Below are 19,343 nucleotides of genomic sequence, written 5' to 3' on the forward strand. Positions count from 1 at the left end.
CTGTAGCATTTTGTGTTTTGCAGTGGGGTACCAGTAGATCTGTAATTGTAGACCTAGGTGGTACTGGACAGTGTGGAACTCCACAGGCAATGCTTCCTAATTCAGGTTTATGACTACTGGGGAACTCACACACTCTCTCTCTGTGCTTAAACCACACTTCCATTTTTGTCCTTAGGAAAAAAATATTGAATTGTCAACTAAAGCATATTTTGATCTCAATTTTTTTTTCCTTAAGTGAAATAACTTATGTCTTCCAAATAGTTTTGCAATAGGTGCACTTATTTATTCTTTCACAGTCTGTTAAAATACAGTACAAACGCTTGAAGTATTTTAAATACTTGAAACACTACTAGCCTGACATACCAGCACACAGACTTCACAGGGCTGCTTAAAAACTTTTTTATAAGAGGTCGTCCATTAAAAGAAACAATTGAAGCCAAAATATTTGATGAAATTCCCACATTTTCTATTACACTTCTCAGATAAGAGTCCAGAAGGACACCTTAGATCCATAGAGAAGGGAAAAGGAAAGGAAAAGAAGAGGAAAGGAAAATAAAAAGGAAAGGGAAAGAGGAAGAGGCAAAAGGATGCCCCAAACAAGAACAATTGTTTGAGATGAGAGAAATGCACATGTAAATGTTCTCTTTTGATGCTTCAGAAAATAACTTGACCCAGAGTATTTGCATGCCAATTAACCACATGTCTATCTCATTCTCCTTCAGATTTTAGAAAAATGTCAGAGGCTTGTTTTTGTCTAAGTGCAAAAAGATTGGAAGTCTTTGTATCTCAAAAAGGTTGCAAAAACAATTTCCTACTCAGTTTAATTGAGAACTAAGAATCCAGGTAAAATCACAGTGAGCAGGGGGTAGGCACTGTACTGTGATTTATGAAATGCCAGCCAAATAGCCTGCTATTAACACACTCCAGAATAGCATTCCTTGCTAAGAAATCCCAATCAGTACTATGAATTTTAAAAATTTTGCTTAAAGGCTTATGTTTTTAAAATTACTCTTCCACCTACTCTATTAATTACCAACTCCAGTATAAAACTGACTTTTCTATGGCCTCACCTCGAAAGCTGCAGATTAGGAGCTAGCCTTGTTTCAGATCCATCCATAAATTAACCAGCATGCTCTCCAAGAGCACATCATTTAAAAGAAGTGTTCTATTAAATGTCTAGTAACAAGAGTTTACAATACATATAAGACAATCATTTCAAGACAGACATGAAACAGATTTTGTTTAAAAGAGATGCTAAAAATTATGAGAAGAGTATCCATTTTTAAATGGTGCTTTTTGACTGCTGCAAGAATTTGAATGCTACTGCCAAAGTTTCCAATATTAACAGGTACTTTTGGAAACCCCACCTCAAGATGTTGATTTTCAGTAATTCTTTAACAAGGGGCTTCAATTTTGGCACGTAAAAGAGGTAGACAAAATCACAAATGATCCCCAAAATACCTGGGCCATAACTTCCTTATGGATATAAAGAAGAAGAGGATCAGCCAGAAATGTTTTTCACAAAAGTATTAACCACCACAGAAGTTCTCATGCAACTAAAACTCATTTGGTGAAAAGCTTCACAGGTTCCAAATGAAATTTCTGGAACACATGTTGGAAACAAAGAGAGGAGGAGGAAAAATCTCTGAAAAGTTGGGACATTTGGTTCTGTGGAGCAGGAAATGAGCTTGTCCTGTTTCAGTTTTTTCCTCCACTCCACCTACCAGTTCTCATGTAAAAGATTAGTGCCTTGGAGAAACAATCTCAGCAGAACCAAAAGAAAATTCTAAGTGAGGAGGAAACATCAACACATAGTAGAGCAGATGGGAGGTAAGAAAGAAAGAGAATTGACCCCTTATTATAAAGGGGCCCAAGAGCTGACACATGCAAAATCGACCTCTCTTCTTTCACTCCCCTGAAATCAAAATCTTTCTATAGGGTAATGCTGTCTTTTTTAAACAATTCTTAATCAACAACTTCCCAGTTAATACAAAATTTTGTCTTTTAGTTTACAGCAATTCTAAGACCGTAACTTCCTATCTAAACCACATGGCATTCCTCTTTCCCACAGGAACTGTGCAGCTACAGGATACATCACAAGAACACTTAGGAAAGAACAGCTTTATACTTCATCAAACCATGCTTAGAGGGGTACATTTCTCTCACTGCCAGGCTTTGTCCCACAGCCAGCATATCCTGATGTCTCTCTCCATAGACCCTGCTCCTCATGTTTCTGCCCTCACTTTGTGGAAGTACAAATGCAAGGGAGCAGATACCTGTCAGCACAAACCTGCACCATGAAGCAGATTTAGCACCACTGGCAGGATGACAATGAGGTTTCATGAGCAGAAATAAATCAGAATACAATCTCAAGATGAAAAACTATCCCAATTCAGGCCTGGAAAGATCCACTCTGTATTTTATTTACAAGCAAAAAGGAGATACAAAATGCAAATTGACATTGTGATTATTTCTTGAAGTGCACTCTCACCCCTATAGAACTAAATGCAAGTTCCTTGCATTTCTTGTCTCACTTTCAGATCTGACCTTTAAAATGATGCACGGTGAAGGGAAGGTGGTGCCTTTAAAAAGCATCATGAGCTTTATGGAGTCAAGCCAAGCAGCTACTTAGGCAACCATTAGGTTGGGAAACAATCACTTCCATCATTCCCAACACGTGTGTCAACATAATTCCATGCTCTCTTTGTCATGCAAAAAGTCTTGGCAAAGTAACCGGATACACCCAGAAAGCAGGAGCGGACTAAGCTCATTATGTTAACCGGAGATCCCAGAGCAGCCTCCAGTGCCATAGAAGGAGACTTCCCATGTTTTGCAGTGTAGAAAAGGAAACTCACTGCACTGAAGAGGGCCAAGCCTGGCTTCAGAAGTGTGTGAGGGAGATTCACAATTGGGTTTTGTGGAAGGGGATCCCTGACAAGCAGCAGAGGCTGTGTCAGGCAGTGTGATAACAGGCGTTGCAGAAGGTATGACACCTCTCATGACTATGAACTTCCCTCTCCTGTGTGCTCACTGGAAACCTTCCAGCCATGCTAATGCAGCTCTGCAAAAGGGAAGGCACTGCCAAATGGGAGTAGCAGCTTCTCTAACTCTTTATTGTTGTCATTGGTAACTCTGCACTTTGTTTTCCTTTTAAAGAAAGATTCAATGCATTTTACAACCATTAAACATCTTTTCTTCTCTCTAGCTATACTTGTAACTCTTACTAACAGCAAAAGGCTTGTGCACATCAGAATGGCTGGCAATACTACTCTAATGGCTTCTTTGTGTGGTCAGGTACAGAAGCAAGGCCTCTCAGTCTGTCTGAAAAAATGCTGAATGCTTCTTTGGTGATCCAGCAACTATAGGAGATGGTAAGTATCCCAGAGCATAAGTGTTAATTTATTTAAAGATAAGCAGCTGGTGTTTTCATTAACAATTTTTGCTACATCTTTCAATTCCAGATTCAGTGCAGTGAGAGTAAAGTCCTAATAATGCTGGATATTTTCAAGTGCTTTCAAACTTCAGCTGCTTTTCCTTGGTAAAGGCAATGGTAACACACATTTTCCAACCCCTTTTGCCTCTTGAATGCTTGCAAGTCCAATCATGGTTTTAGTAATGCATCTAGCAACACACAGCTCCTCAACAATCCATGTTCACAAAGGCCTGCAAGGGCTAAAATGAAGATGGATGAGAATAGTAAAACCTTCTCCAGCATGTTACTGACATCTCTAAAGAAAGCCAAGGACTTCTACTGATTGTTTTGTTTAAGCCTGTATCAGTCACACTACATGCTTTCTTCCTTAAGATGCCAAATTTTTGGCAGACGCCATTACCACCCAAATACTTGACAATCAAAACCAGACAGCACCCTCCATGTGGGCAAGTGTAGCAGAACCCCTTCCCCCAGCATTATCACTGGAGTGGGAATAAGCATTTGGTTCTGACTCTGTCTTCTCCCTGGTGCAGCAGTTTGGGCAAATTTACACTATATAGGCTTCTGAAAATGTACATCAAATATTACAGAACTTTCATTAACAAGTCAAATAAAATAAGAGAGTAAAAAGTGAACATACCTGAATAAGAGAAACGTTGTGTAGACTAAGTCTGAAGAGGTAGTTCCTGCGTGAACAAGCAGAAAAATTACAAACTATTAGGCTACCAAGGAAGGAAGGAAAAAATTATTAAAGCAAGCAAGAGTTTTTTGGTCATTCATGTCTACAAATAAAAGGTTTTCCTGGACTCCTCTCCACAGAATACAAAAGCAGTTATATGTCTGTTCACTGACTTGCTCATCAGTATCTTAGTGAACCTTGTAACAAAGTTCTGAGCAGCAGAATATAAAATTCTGCTGCATTAAATATTCCAGAATCCATACTGAAGAACCACAATGAAATCCCAGCCACAAAGGGCCATTTGCAAACTCTCAGCAGGCTTTAGTTGAGGTCCGTATGGGCTGCAGTCATGTTTTTCACTGAATTCTGAGAAAACTGGGATTGGACAGAAGCCAGCTGGAGCAGAGCTGACTTCCTACTATGCTCCCCCAAGCCTGTTCTTGTGGGAATTCCCATTCAGGACTTTGTGGAAGAGAAGAGAGCAGATACTTCTCAGTGGAATCTCTCTGCACAGAAAATCAGCAGGGAAATCAAGGCAGTGACTGCAGATATTCCCAGTCCTCCTGTCATTGTCTCTTCACGGGCAAAGCAAGGGAATTTCTGACAGAAGTCACTGTAGCATGAGATATCACATATCAGCTGAGCTCCTGTCACCCTTCTGAATGTTCATATTCCATCACAAATAGGAGGCAACACATATTTGCATAAACATCTATAGATAAGGCTTAGTTAACATGACTTATCTCACATTTTTGCTTGCTAAGACAATGCAGTCACCAGGAATCAGCTGACATATTAAGCCATACGGACTGGATTGTGTGCTTGAGGCTTTTGGCCACATCTAACTTCATATTTTTGCATACCATCTGACACAAGGTCCAAAGAGCTGTAATCCTGTTCCAACATCACCACAATAGAACACACATTTATGAAATACAAGGTGAATTGAACCATACTTCTGGAAGTGGCTCTGTTTAAATGGTACAAAGTGCAGCTTTGATGATATAGGTTCATCTGCTCTAGAAATGCCAGTATACAGACATTGCCCCACCTAGTGAAAATGCAAGTTCCAGTCCCAGGTCAGTTACCCCAGAGGAAAGATCCTATAGTGATGGAAATGTCCTAAGGACTCTTCTGAAGAGCCTTCTGTAGGGTCAGTACAGCAGCACACCCTGACCAGGCAAAAAAAGTAATTCAAACTTCTCTAGCGAGAGATTCATATCGGGTCACAATGACCACAACAAGGCTTGAGCAATTTTTCCTTCTCCTGTTATGTATCACTTATATACCATCTAAGCCATAAGCATGGAGTTGTACTTGTCTCAGTTCTATAAATAAATCAAAATCTCTCAAACACTGCTTACTGTTAATAAAGAAGGATGGGGACAAGGATGATGGGGAACTTGGGAAGTTGACCTCCTGATACCAAATCTTCAGCTGATATAGCTCTGACTTGCTCTTGACTTGCACCATTGTATTCTGTACTGGGACTGGTTACCCAGAGAAGAATGAGACCCAATAGCAGTGTCTGAAGAAAATGTATCAGTGATTTTTATACCTCCTGTAAGTACACAGAGAAGTATACAGACACAGAGGAAATCTCCATCCTTCCTCCTGGTTCTGTCACTGAAGATCCAGCAGTTCTTTTGTACAGTCTGAAACCCTATTCTGTCTCAAAGGGTTGCATACTTTCCTCCCAAAATTATTAACTCTTTAGCACCAGACTTAAATAAAGGTGCATGCAGCAGACCAGAAGCACTAAGCTACACACAGCTAAAATCTCAAAATGAAGCTAAATTCTCATCCAGTGACAGACGTGGCCGCTCCCTTAGAATACCACATGCCTACTCACACCAAAATATTAATGCAACTCCAGGACATGAGATATCATGGAATAAGCCTTCTGCTGGGAAAGGCCTCCAATCTTACAATACCCTCAGGAAAAAAGTTCTCATAACTAGGGACTTGAAGTTTCTCTCCTGTTGTTAAGCATGCTATTTAAATGCATTGATTTTGGAAGTCTTATAATGCAGATTTCAGCTCCTTGTTCTAGGCTTGCAAAAAGCTGGACAGTTTGACTAGGTAATAAGTTTTAATATTAGGGTTTTTTTTTTTTTCTTCCCTGAAAGCACTGCAGAGAAAATTCAACCAAAATATCTTTAATGAAAGAGACATATCCAAAGGACACAATTTTCATTCCACTCAGCCAAAACAGATGCAGACAGGGATAGTGTCCATTTCAATAAAGCCAGTCTGTTCTCTCACTGACTGCTGTGTAGCACCTGGACAAAGCCACTGGGGTGGCTGAGACCTGAACCAGGCAGGAACATAATGCTAATGTGAAGAGCACAATGATTTTCCAAAAGCTTGATACTAACCTTAGCTCTCCAAGTCTGACCTTAGGGCTTTCTTACAGAAAGGAGGTCTTCCCCATGTTTTTTATCAGCTTGCCTCACCTGGTGTCTGTACAGGCACTGGCAGTTTCTTTTTGTTTGTTTGATCCTTCTCACATCTTACAGCAGCAGTACAAACACCTGTAGGCAAACCAGGCTATCAGACACCTCCTGACTCCAGCTGACCTGCCCAGCTAGAACTGACTAATCCTTAATTAATAACATGCTCTTTTAACCATACTTGTTCTGTAAAGCTGTACCAGGAGTAAAATGCCAAAGGAAAGCATCTGCCGAATCAGAGAATGTCATTTTTATGAATTGCATTTTAACTTCAATTTCAGTCCAAGAATGAGCAAGATCTCTGAATGACAGGCATGGTTTAGTGTAGCTAGAATTGCCCCATTTGTGTCCTTCTTTTCTGCTTGTGTTTGAAGTTATGTCTGTTTAATACCTTGCTGAACTATAATTTAGAGCAGCTAAATAGAGTACTCTTTAGAGTATGATTAAGAAGTATAAAAGAACACTGAGATCTCCACATGAATGCATGAGGTACCTTCCTGGTCTTTTTTTTTCTGTCTTTTTCTTTCCTTCCATCTTCTCTTGTAAGTGAATGCTGGTTAATTCCTTTCTTTCCTGAACTGAACCCACTGGACTAGGCCAGAAGAGCAATGGCCTGGTGCAGCCAGGATATTCCAATATCCTTCTGCTTCTGTATGAAAAGCTGGTGCACAAATTTGGAGGGATAGGACAACCTTCTTAATTGCTGTCCTAAAAGGCCACACAACTTCACAGTATTAAACCCAAGCTTTGTTTTACCCCAGATTTGGCTGCATTTCAGCCATCTCCAGAGCAAATGACAACACTCTTGAGTACTCTGCTACAAATGACATTATGCCTCAAACTATTAATTACTCCTACAACTAACCTTATTTTTGATAAACATCAGTGCCTTTCTGAAAATGCCCATGTTAAACAGTAATGCCCTGAAGTCTCAAGCAAGGATGTGGTTTTGTTGCTCTAAGGCACAGAGTGAGTTGATGATGGATCCTCTGGAGACTGATTCCCAGCCAATGCCTGTTCAAACAACCTGAGGGCAGATCCTCTCTATCCTCTCTCTGATTGCAGTAGGATACTATTCCCCAGCTCAGATATACAAAGTTCGCTTCTGTAAAGACTGTCCTGCTCTATAAAACTTAGGCTTAAAGAATTTACCATCTGGATATATAGAGAGGAGAGAAAAAGATACATCACTCTCATTTAAATTCAAAGCATAGATCGGGCAATTTAGCCAACATCACAGAACATATCTGCAGCACAACCAGGAGAAGATCTCCTGGACCATTAGTTTATGCCCTAGTTAGGAGAATAACTTGCACCCAAAGTTGGGGCACAGCATGTAAACCTGTGCTGTAGTGTCATTTACACTCCTGAGTAGAGGTTGAATTACTTTCTTATCTGGGAGCTCTATCCTGTGTGCATATGAACAGAGTCAAGCTGCAGCAGAAATCCTTTAAATTAAAGTATTTGTTAATTGGCTTAGTAATTTGTATTTGGCTGCTTGTAAAATGATTAAGTGCTCACTGTGCCTGGTACCACAAAACACACATACCAGAGCAGCAAGAGAGCAGCTGAGATGTGATTCAGGAAAGGGTGTGGAAGAATATACCCATGTAAATCTGTTTGCCATGACAATTCCAAGTCAAATCTGCTTATTAAGTATTTATTTCATGGGGCCAATAGCACCTTGGGTGAACTTTCTAACATGGTGCCCATGCACTTGTTCACACATTGCCTGGCCTTGAAACAACTTTGAAAGCAGAGCACTTTGGCTATGATGCCACTGAGCGATAGAGATACAAGACAAATTTAAGCCTTTCTATTGGGAAGCCACATAATAAGAGTGCCTGAACAACAACAGAGACCCTTCCTCTTAGGAGCTCTGAAATCATAAGCATTGCAGCATGCTTCAGTCACTCATTCAGGCCTCCTCCTCAGTGCCTCTTTTCAGGCACCACATCTGTCAGCACTGTACTGGCTGATTAAAAGGTGCTTCCTCCTAATTAAGAGAGAGCAGCTTTTCAGTTCTGCTGTGGTAGATCAGGGGGAGCATTCCTGCAGTTGATGGACTGATCATTCATAAATAAAAGGCTATCCTAGCTTCAGATGCTTTTTGATATTTAAATGAGTGAGGCTTGTTCGCATTTCCTAACTCCTCACACAGTAAGTAGGTAAGAAAACATCTCTATATTTCAGAATAACCCCTGCTATCAAATTTGGAGCCATGACAGCCCACATGCTGAGCACGACCAGAACCTCTCAGGACTTGGACACAGAAACCAACAATATGCTGCCTTAACTCAGCTAGTCTCTATCACTCCATGTTACATCTGCTCATTTGTTGCTACTTCCCTGCACCTTACAGTAAGTGTGAAAAGTTCTCCCCTTCCTCCTTACAGGGCTGGCTGTCTTAAGCTCCCTCTCTTTCTAAGCAATTACTCTGCAAGTAGACACAAAGCCAACAGAAGCTGATAATAATGTTTGATCATGCATAAAAAATACACATTGAGAGAATGTTGTGGTTTAACCCCAGCCATGCAACCACTCACTCACTCCCACCCTCCTCAGTGGGACTGGGAGGAGAATTGGTGAAAGGTAAAACCCACAGGCTCAGATAAGAACTATTTAATAATTGAAACAAGGTCAATTTTTTTGTTGTTGTTGTTACAATAATAATGAGACAGAGGAATAAAGCCCAAGAAACACAGGTGCTAAAAAATAAAATTGTTCACTCCATTCTGCCCAAAGCCCAGCCCATCCCCCAGCAGCAACTGGCCCCTTCTAGCCAACTGCCCCCAGTTAATGTGCTCAAGCATGATGTTCCAGGGTATGGGATATCCTTCTGGCCAGCTATCCTGGCCACCCCTCTGGCTTCTTGTGCATCTGCTCCCTGGCAGAGCACGGGAAACTGGAAAGTCCTTGACTTAGCATAAGCACTGCTTAGCAAAAACTAAAACATCAGTGTCTTACCATCATTATTCTTATACTGAATCCAAACCACAGCCCTGTACCAGCTATGGAGAAGAAAATTAACTCTATTCCAACCAAAACCAGGACAGGGAAAGTTGAAAAGAACTGAGTGAAGAGTTACTGTCCCTTTTGGGGACTAATATTGCACTGCTCCCATCATGCAACACAGCCTGGGTGAGGAACTGGAGCCTCAGATAGGCTCATGGTGCTCTGGGAAGAGGTTTCTTGTGAAAATAAAATAAAATAAAAATAAAATAAAATAAAATAGACTATGTCAGTAGAGAAATGCTTCCTAATGTTCAGTCAGAACCTTCTCTGTCACACTTTTGAACCATCCCAGTGCATCCTATCTATCACTGGATGCCAGGAAGAAGAGAGCTGCATTTCCCTCTCACTTCCCCTCCTCAGGGTGGGATTGTGCTGCAGTCAGGGTCCAGGTCTGCAAGAAGGTCTCACAACTGTCACAGAGTAGATAATAAGGAAAACAATTAACAGAACTTTGGTCCTTTGGGTGATATGAAACAAGACACAGAATTATGCATATGACAACTAATGCTCCCTTCTGGCACTCCTGGAAGCCACGTGCTGGGGCTGAGCCTCAGGCCAGGAGCCAGCAACTCCTGTCAGCTCTTCCTGTCTTTGCTCCTGGAGGCCTTAGATATACTTTGTACTTCCACACTACATGGCAAACACAGCTTAGTCATGCTTCACGACTCCCAGGGAGGTGGTTAGTCTCATTGCCCCCCTTACACTAATGGAGAAAATGAGCCAGAGAAAGGTTAAATGACCTTCTCCAAAGCACACAGCAAGGCAGTGATGGAATTGAGATCAGACCCCAGGGCTCCTGGCTACCAAATCTCATGCTAGATTAACGCACAGTGCCTGCATGCAGGTCCAGCTGTGGCTGAACTTTTCAGATGGTTATCCACATTTCGGAACTAGCCAAGCATACCAAGAAACCCAGCTCCTGAAGGATGATTCTGGCCTTTGCTTTCAGAAGGAGTTAATTACATGCCTGGTCCAGAGCATGATGTGACAATCTGTTTGCAAATGTTACCCCAGTGGTTCATTTGAAGCTCCTGGCAAACACTTGCTGGAGAAAAGTGGAGGACCAGCAGCTACCCTACAAGCTGGATCCTTATTCACTAGTAATTTTGTTTCTATTGAAGAAAAACTTGTCCAATACATCATTCTTCCTCAAAAATCAATAGATGTACAACAGAGAACCATACTAAATGGCAGACAGTAATATGATGCAGTTGCTGTATGAAGCATTGCTTTTCCCAATGCAACTTTTCTCGGTTATAAATTCAGCTGGAGCTGGAGAAACAACCTCTTAGAAGAGGATCCTTATGCAGGCAGCATATCATTTGTATTAAACAGCTTCCAAATCAAGCCAGGGGCTCAGCTACTGTTTCTGTGTTGCACTGAAGCCCAGTTAGTACTTCTCTGTGGAAACAAGGATGAAATTCCTCTATATTGCATTCAGTGGAAAACTACCATCAGCTTTAATGGCACGGGGCACATGGCACAGCTATGCTCCTCTACATGCTGTATATTCAGGGCCAACTCTAGGAAGAGTCAATAGAGGCAGACACAGCTGCAGAGCAGGCAGGACAACAGCAAAGCTGAGGCACACTTGGGCTATGCCAATATGCAGAAATCTAGATAGATGGATGCTGCTGGGGAAGGGAGAAGCAGAAAGGGGATTGGATTTTGGATTTACAGCCTCACCCCCTCTTCCATCAGCTTCCATCAGCAAAGGGAACAGCAAGTTGGCTCTGATGACTCTGGCCCTTCTCTTTCCCCAGGACAGGAGAAGCAAAGCCTCACTGCAAAATGATTCCACATCTTTGGGGGTTATAGTATTTGCTATGCTCCTGAGACACTTCAAAGAATGGGGATTGGGATTTTTTTTTTTGTAATGTTGTTTGAATATATTTATCAAATGAGGGTCAATTTCTTTTTTTTTGTTTTGTTTTACTATATTTTCTTCCCTCTTTTTCACTAGATGAGTTTCTTTAAAACCTCAGAGAACTTGAGACAAATTTTCAAAGTGCATGTGTGGGTTTGTTCTTATTTTTCTGGAAGAGTGACTCCTTCTCTCAGACCATCACATATTATCCCAAATGCCACCTCAAGTCTCTTTTGACATGTGGCTGACAGCTCCTCTCTTCCTCTCTCATCCAGCTGCAGTCAGAGAGCACTTACAGCACCTTGATATGGCCCCAAGACACACAGAGACCTTTGCTCTCCTATTTGGCCATCATTTCAGTAAATCACAACATAAAATTCCTCTTCTTCTGATGCACTGATTATTGTTCAAATCTCCCCTAGCAGCCTCCCCACCTGGCTACTTAGGCTGATAAACATCCTCAGTTCTCTGGATGTATTCAACATGACTTGTATGTAAATACTGATGTACTTGGCTGGTGAGATTAAGTTATTGCCCAACAATCCCTTCTCTTTGCTGGGTTTTTATACCTTTGCAGTGGCACAGAACAGTAGGCTTAGCACCTAAACATCTGGATGCAAAGTGGTATGCAAACCACCGTGGTGAGCTGTGCCATATAAAACTGACACATCTCTACCTTAACCAGAGCAAGAGAAAGTATTCTCAGCAATGCAGAGGAAAATTGCTCTGCAGCCCCATTCTGTGATGCTGTAGAACACATTATGTCCAAGTCTCCAAGGCTTTTGCCAAAGTATCCTGACCTTGGGTTTGCACCCATTCCACTCTCAGAAATGCAATCTTCAAACTTAATTATTCTCAGTGCATTACTAAAGCAAGTGAGCCTCTCATGGGTGGCTGCTTTTGTGATAGGGTATCACCAATTTTCATTTTATCTGGAATATGAGATATTTTTCTAGTGAGGCCTGCAATTTGCTGTGTAAAGATGCCTCCTATCAGTCTGTGCTGCATGAAGATTGCCTTTCACACAGCACTGGCTGTGCAGGCACTGGCTGTGAAAGTGCTCAGCCCCACAGCAATGCTGAGGTCACTTGCAGAGAGGTGGGTGGTGCTGCCTTGCAGGCAATTTGAAGGAGCAGCTGTTTTCCCTGCTGACAGAGATGACAGACCAGAGACTGCCACTGCCTCATCCTCTTCTCCATGTACAATATTAATGTGCAAAACTGCCCCTTTGCCCTCCTCCAGCTGCAGATTCTTCTGTACAGTCATGCTTTCCAACAACCTGACAGTGTTGCAGTACAGCATTTTATTTGATTTATTTACTTTGAGTTAACTAAAATTCATGTTCTTTGTTTGAAAAAATGCAGAAATTTTAACTAAGAAAAAGCCAAAAAACACTTTGAACAAAATTTGGACCAGGCTTTAAACCCCCAGAATCCCATAATTACAAAAACTGTCCTTCATCCTTTCTACACCTTTTCCCCTCCTCTCCAAGGGATATAAGTCAGGAACAGCATAGATTTAGGGTATGCCAAATTTACACTGGTTGCAGACCAGCAGAGGAAAGCAAACCCTATAGGTAAAAAAAGGACACCCCAGTGAGGCTTCACCCTCCACAATTTATACAAGGGCTGAGCTGACCTCACCTGGCAGAGTATCAGAGAGGAAAATCTCCCTTTGAACTATCCCAGGCTCAACTAAGGAGGTTAAAACCTGCACTTTAAATCACACTTTTGTTCCCTTTGTAAAGAAACTGTGCACCCCAATTATGGATTTAACAAGCTGCAGTGTCTAATGACAGCTTTCTCACCTTCACCACATTCTTTACGTCACAGGTCAAGCAATGTCTTAAAAAAAAAACATGCTCCTTTGAAAGTTTCTGTTCATTTCAAAGACTGATTTGGGGTTTTTTTCCCCTCACATCATCATGTTATCTGCCCCTGTCCAGTCTATGATACAAGGATGCAACTTCAGTTAGACCATTCTTTTGTCTGATAGGAAAAATCACAGTGAGAAGGAAGACATTTGTTTCTCTCCAATTCTGTGCACTAGCACTTTCAGCTGCCCACCTATGATCAGGATGTAATCAAAAAAATTATCATGCTCTTTGCTTGCTCATGTCCTCATTAATACCTCTACTGGCAAGGTAATTTCTCAGCCCAATGTGACTTAGCAGGGGGTAAAGCTGGCGTAAGGCTGTGCAAAAATAAGCCCAAAGCCACCAGAAATGGTTCAGTCCATTTGCTTCAGAAAAGTACTGAGAAAAATCCTGTAGTCAGATGCTAACAGGGACCAATGGCACACCACTCCTGCCTGTTTCAGGGCAAGCCTGTGGACTACATAGCTGTTGGCTGTGCCCATGTGGATGTGCCCAATGCTGACTTGTGTGCATGTGAGTCTCCCTGTGCTATAAGAGACTTGACTTGTCTGGCCATGCTGAAGTCACACTTTCCCAGTGTTAGTGCATGGGACTCACAGGCTTTCATGAACACTTTGCATCTTTGGAGAAGCAAGGCTAAGAGCAAGTGATTAAAATACCAATACAAGAGTAAGGGGTCCAAATTACACCTCTGCCATGGATTGTCTGAGCCCAGAGAAGAACTTTGGCTCTGTCCACATCAGTGAAGTGCAGACTGAGGTTGTGCAGACCTTGACTGGTATCTTCAGAAAGTGCAGTCTCACTGCAGGAGTAGCTGTGTTAGGTGCAGTACTGCACTGCTTTTCAGATATGCTACACATTCATGTGCCGCAATATCACAGCCTTTTCACAGGGCAAGGTGGCTCTTAATCCCTCTTGGCGTTGGATTCCCATCTATAGTGTGAAATTATTAGTGCTTTCTTGCCTCACTAAAGCCCTGTGAGAACAAATGTTGGTGAGGGGCCCTGATCATTTAGCAATAGAAAGTATTGCTGACAGATTTTACACTCTGTGGATCTGTGGAACTACTCTGACCCAACTGCTGCCACTGAATTTCCTGGTTTGCAAAATATTTTTTGCCTAGACATTATCTATAGAGACTTAAGGGTTTAGTGGCAGCCCACATGTGGACAGGATTGAATGTGCCCAAGGGTAAGAGTGATCTTTTCTGACAAGCACAGGTTTTGAGCAATTTACTGCAGTGCTCTGGAGCATTCTGCCAAACAAGCAGGAAAGAGCCTATGTTCAGCCACAAATCTGCATGTAACCTGGTTCCTGACAGAATAATCAATCATACACCAGAGACTTTCAATAAACTCAGGGTGCCAAACCTGCTGGCTGAGGGTCCTAGAGTATATTTACAATTTGCCATATTTCTGCAAGCTGCAACTTGAAGGAACTCTTTTGGGACATCAGTCATTCTACACAGCCTTCAGCTCCTAAGCCTACATGATCCAGACCTTTTTGAATGCTTTTATACTGCCAGAAGCATAATAGTCAGAAAAGGGCGTGCCTTCCCCTAAAACAACACTTGAAATTTCACACAGCACCTTCCCTGCTCCCCAAACCAACCATATTGATGCTCCATCCCTGGAAGTGTTCAAGGCCAGCTTTAGTGGGGCCCTGAGAAACCTGATCTAGTGGGTGGGTGCCATATTTGTCCATGGTGGGAAGGCTGGAACTAGATGATCTTTAAGGTCCCTACTAACCCAAGCCTTTCTATCACTCTGTGATATCACCTCCCTTGCACCTATCTACTTGGCAGTAACAGGCACATTCAGATCAGCTCTAAATCAAGTATGAAAATCACCTCTGTCCAGCATCAAGACTTGCATCACCTGCAGCTAAGCAGTTTTACATTTATTGCTGAGAAGTCTGGCAGTCCATAATGATGTGCACGTTACCTGCCAGTTCTGAGTCCCTGATGCAGCTTTTGCTCCCTCCTCTCTACCTCTGGGCTCTTGTTGGTAACAGCCAGTTGTGACAAGGGCTCCTGAGCAGCACTTTCCTGTGTGACAGCCATGGGGGATGATCCTTTCCCATCTCCTGATGGAGCTGACAGCCCTCTTGGCAGGCAGAACTATGAGGGCTTCTGGCCATGATGTTTTCTGGCTGGTTTCCCTCAGTAATACCTCCACTCACTGTAAATGGCTGACCCTTGTAGCCCTGCCTCCTCACATCAGCTGCCTCATCAGGCTATGGCCCTGAGCTCACACCCCTGTAGTTTCCTTCTGGGAAAAGTCAAATATTTCCCTTAGGACTTCCCAGCCACTCACTGTACAGTCATTTGTTTGGGTGCCATCCTCCTGTTGTCCAAGATGTTTCCCTTCAGCTTGCTGTTGTGCCAGATTGTCACACGGTGTCTCAACCACCCTCCTTCACACCTTTTATGCTGTCCTCACCAGGGAGCTCTTGTGAAGTATGATTTTTGGCCTGCTTCCATGCAGGGTCTTTCACTTTACTGGCTTCTGTCTGTGCCCAGCCAGCAATCAGACAGTCTCGAGGAGTAAGGCTCCTTGAGGAGGTGGAATGTCGCAGCTATACCATGTCCCTCCTCCACAAAACTCACACTCCCTGGGGCCTGGGCACCCTGCCTACAGCACAGGTGACACAGCAGAGCACAGCTTCTCCAACAGACAGGTGAAATCACTGTGACTGTATTTTCAATTTTTTTCTCACTAATAATGAGGTCTAGATTATAGTTTTCCCTCCCATTAAAGTAAGCTCGAATGGCAATCACTTGTGCTCAAGAGCTGAAAAAAAGCAACAAATATTTCAAAACAATCACTCATTCACAGAAGAAAAGCAGTACATTAAAACACTAACACTATACCCAAAACAAAAACAAAACATGTGAACTGTGAGTCAAAATGAAGGTCATGAATTTTTGAAATGTGTGTTTTTATACTTAATGAAATGTGACTCATAATATAGGGAGTGTAGATTTACAATGTTCTAAACTATTCATATCCTTTCTCTCAAGCGTTTGGATTTTACAAATGATGTGACAAGTAAATACGTTGCTTAGAAACCATGGTGGGCTTTTGAAACTAATTCTTTTGTTTCTGGGTTTTTAACTTGGCAGGTGTTTGGTGCAGTGGAGTTATCAAACTCCTCTGGTTTACTCTCAGACAGCACCAGTCATTTAAGGAGGGCTCTTAGATAAGGATAAAGATTAAAAATCCAAGCCTCATGTTATTCTAGCTGCCTGTCTGCATGGCATGCCCTGAATACCTCTTACAGTTTCAGTCACGCTGTGTCCAATTCCTGAAACCAAAAACTCTTGTGAACCCCCGGGTTTTCTAGGAAGTATTTTCTATGAAGCTTTGAAACACAGGACAAACTAAGCCAAAGAGATGCTGTGGTGAGGTCATACTGCTTTTAAATAGAGACAGACAGAAGCAGGCTGAAATAATTTATAACTCTATCATCTAAGAGAATGATGTTAACCAGGAAATTGAGAAGTGGGAGTAGTTATAAACGCCACCCTGATCCCAAACTCCTTCCACAACCCCAGAATAGCTGGCATTACTACTAATATGATCTACAGCAGCACATTTAAACATGGTTAACATTTAAATTTAGGTTTCATAAATTACACTCTGCAAAGATGGATAGAGACAGCTCCTATCTCTTTGAGGTATTGTTTCATTTGCAAATTCAAGCAGATGGTGCACGAGCAACTAATGACTCAAAAAATCACCCCTAAAAATAGTCCAGAACAAGGTGTGGATTTATCAGGGAAGGAGGGAACAGAAAAGGCTTTACTTCCCCTTCCCATTTCTCAGGCACAGCTCCAGCAGGAGCTCAGTGCAACCAGAGCCGTACAGCAGCAAGGACCCCATCCATACCCCATTTTCAAGAATCTCTCCCGATCACCTTCCACAGGGTGGAGTTTAGATGAGGAAATGGGTTCAGCTCTCCCCACTTTCTCCACACCAAGCATGTGTATCCAATCAAAAAAAAACACCCTAGGAAATGACATCTTCATTAAACGTACCCTGCACCGCGCGGCGCAGCCGTGCGGCACCACTGAAACTTTCAGTCTCCCAGTCAGGTGGGTAGTGCTTCATGAAAACTGATTTTTGCAAGCAAATTCTATAAATACTTGTCACTGCTTCCTCATGAGGCTATACCCTGCAATATAGTGTACCTCCAGTGGGAAGCCAGCTTTGCTGTCACTCCCCTGTTTGTGATGATGTTGTAGCCCTGTCTAACCAGGCTCGTACAGACTCTCCGGGAGGCAGAGAGTCCCTTCAGGACGTGCTGTGGGGTTTGGGGAGGGGTGAGGGACTGCGTGGGGGAAACCTGCCGTACAGCCCAATTATGTAAACCACAAATTCCTCAGAGCACCGTGCCTGAGCAATGCCTGACAGAAGGCACTGTTCACAGCCATCCCCAAAGCAATGCTGTTCTGAAGTAATAAATATTAATAATTTCTGGTTAAAGATCCCAGCACAAGTAAAGCCTCAGCTTGAATAGTAAAATGTTTCTGTATGAAAAGCAGGAGGGCCTCTGGCAATTTGAACAGCTACAGGAAGGTAAGTGTTGTTATTTACTGCACATATACAGGCAGAAAATGTATATTAAATCACACTTCACTTGTTTCTGTGAAGCATAAAACTCTCCTTCTGCTACATATCTTGCTGTTTTCTCTTGCTCGTACCATGAGTTCTTCCACCTCTGTTCCTCATGTCCCTGTCCTCTACTGCTGAATACACTGGGAAGAAAGCACTCTCCCTCCATTTTTGTTAAGAGCAGTGACTGATACCTCAATGTTCTAAGTGTTACACTTTAACTGATCTGTTAGCCCATGCTTAGTATCTTTTTGGTTTTTGGCTTGTCTTATCTGTTTATTATGCAATAAAAAATAGTTGCTGTTGGGACTTGTGACTCAACCACTTCTGACATATATTATTTCACTGAAACACAGCTCTTTTCTCCATTACAAATGCAGCTCTAAATTTGTAAGACCTTGCCTGTGCTTATGTGTTTCCCCTCTCTTCTTGTGACATCCTAAATAAAAATAATGTTTAAAAATAAAGGAAAATATATGATAATTATATACAGCGGGCCAGAAGAAAGAGTTGCACCAGAACACACTGGGTGAGGATCTGACTACATCAGCCAGATGAAGCTACCAGATTCTGAAGTGAATTCTAAGAGAGAAGAAAGCAACCATTTACCTTGGCTCTATCACTTACTCAAAGGTGTGTAGATGAGCAAAAGTCTTGCCATGGCAAATAAACCATAAAGTCAAATTCTGTGCTGGCAGAGGGATGATGCAGAATGATTTACTGTAGCTCTTCTAACATTCACAATACTGAGTGAGATGCCAGCATTCTGCTTCATTAACCAGTCATTTTGATAGCATCTTTTTTTTTTCTTTTTAATTCTAGTAATTTTCTCTTCTTTGCAATTATACTGGATGTCTAAATCCCTCTACATAAATTATAGCTTTCTTTTCGAGGGGAAAACTGGCCACATAAGCTGGATACACACTCTCCTCTGAAGCCAGAACCTGAAGGGAAGGAGCTTGAGCAGCAACCCTAGACTCATCAAAATATTATCTTTACCTTGCTCCCACAATGAGCTGGTTCCTGTTGGCATCCAGTGCAAGCTGAGAAAAGTCATGCACACCTGGATAGGTGAAATTCGACACCCAGGGCTTCAGATCTGCAATGGAAACGAGAAAGCAGAAAACAGTAAAGCTGCTCCAGAAGCAGTGAGTTCACCCGGACATCCACTAATGGATTTCCTACTGAGTTATCTGTCAGGGGAAGGCTAATTAATAACCTCTTTAAAGGGTTTCTATTTATTCTGATTCTCGGCAGAACGTGCAAAAAACCCACACATAAACACAAGGCCGTCTCAGCAGTTATTTTCACATCCACAATGGAGTGTCAGTATTGGTTTCAGAGACAACAGCAGCTCAATTTTACTAGGTTAAAACTGAGGAAACATCTTCAGTGTCAGGATTA

At 42.1% G+C, this 19,343-nt stretch overlaps 1 protein-coding gene across 6 annotated transcripts in view; it reads right to left on the minus strand.

Annotated features, from left to right (window-relative positions):
* SEMA5B (semaphorin 5B) overlaps positions 1 to 19,343 on the minus strand; it is a 267,685-nt gene that overhangs the window by 98,688 nt on the left and 149,654 nt on the right. For all 6 annotated transcript variants that reach the window (XM_077181655.1, XM_077181654.1, XM_054636287.2 and 3 more), the window contains 2 exons: positions 18,939 to 19,038; positions 4,074 to 4,119 (listed from right to left, as the gene is read on the minus strand). In XM_077181655.1, coding sequence (XP_077037770.1) covers positions 4,074 to 4,119; positions 18,939 to 19,038 — 146 coding nt within the window. The remainder of the gene's footprint in view (positions 1 to 4,073; positions 4,120 to 18,938; positions 19,039 to 19,343) is intronic.

Source organism: Agelaius phoeniceus, chromosome 7, assembly GCF_051311805.1.
Source record: "Agelaius phoeniceus isolate bAgePho1 chromosome 7, bAgePho1.hap1, whole genome shotgun sequence".
NCBI classification, from domain to species: domain Eukaryota; kingdom Metazoa; phylum Chordata; class Aves; order Passeriformes; family Icteridae; genus Agelaius; species Agelaius phoeniceus.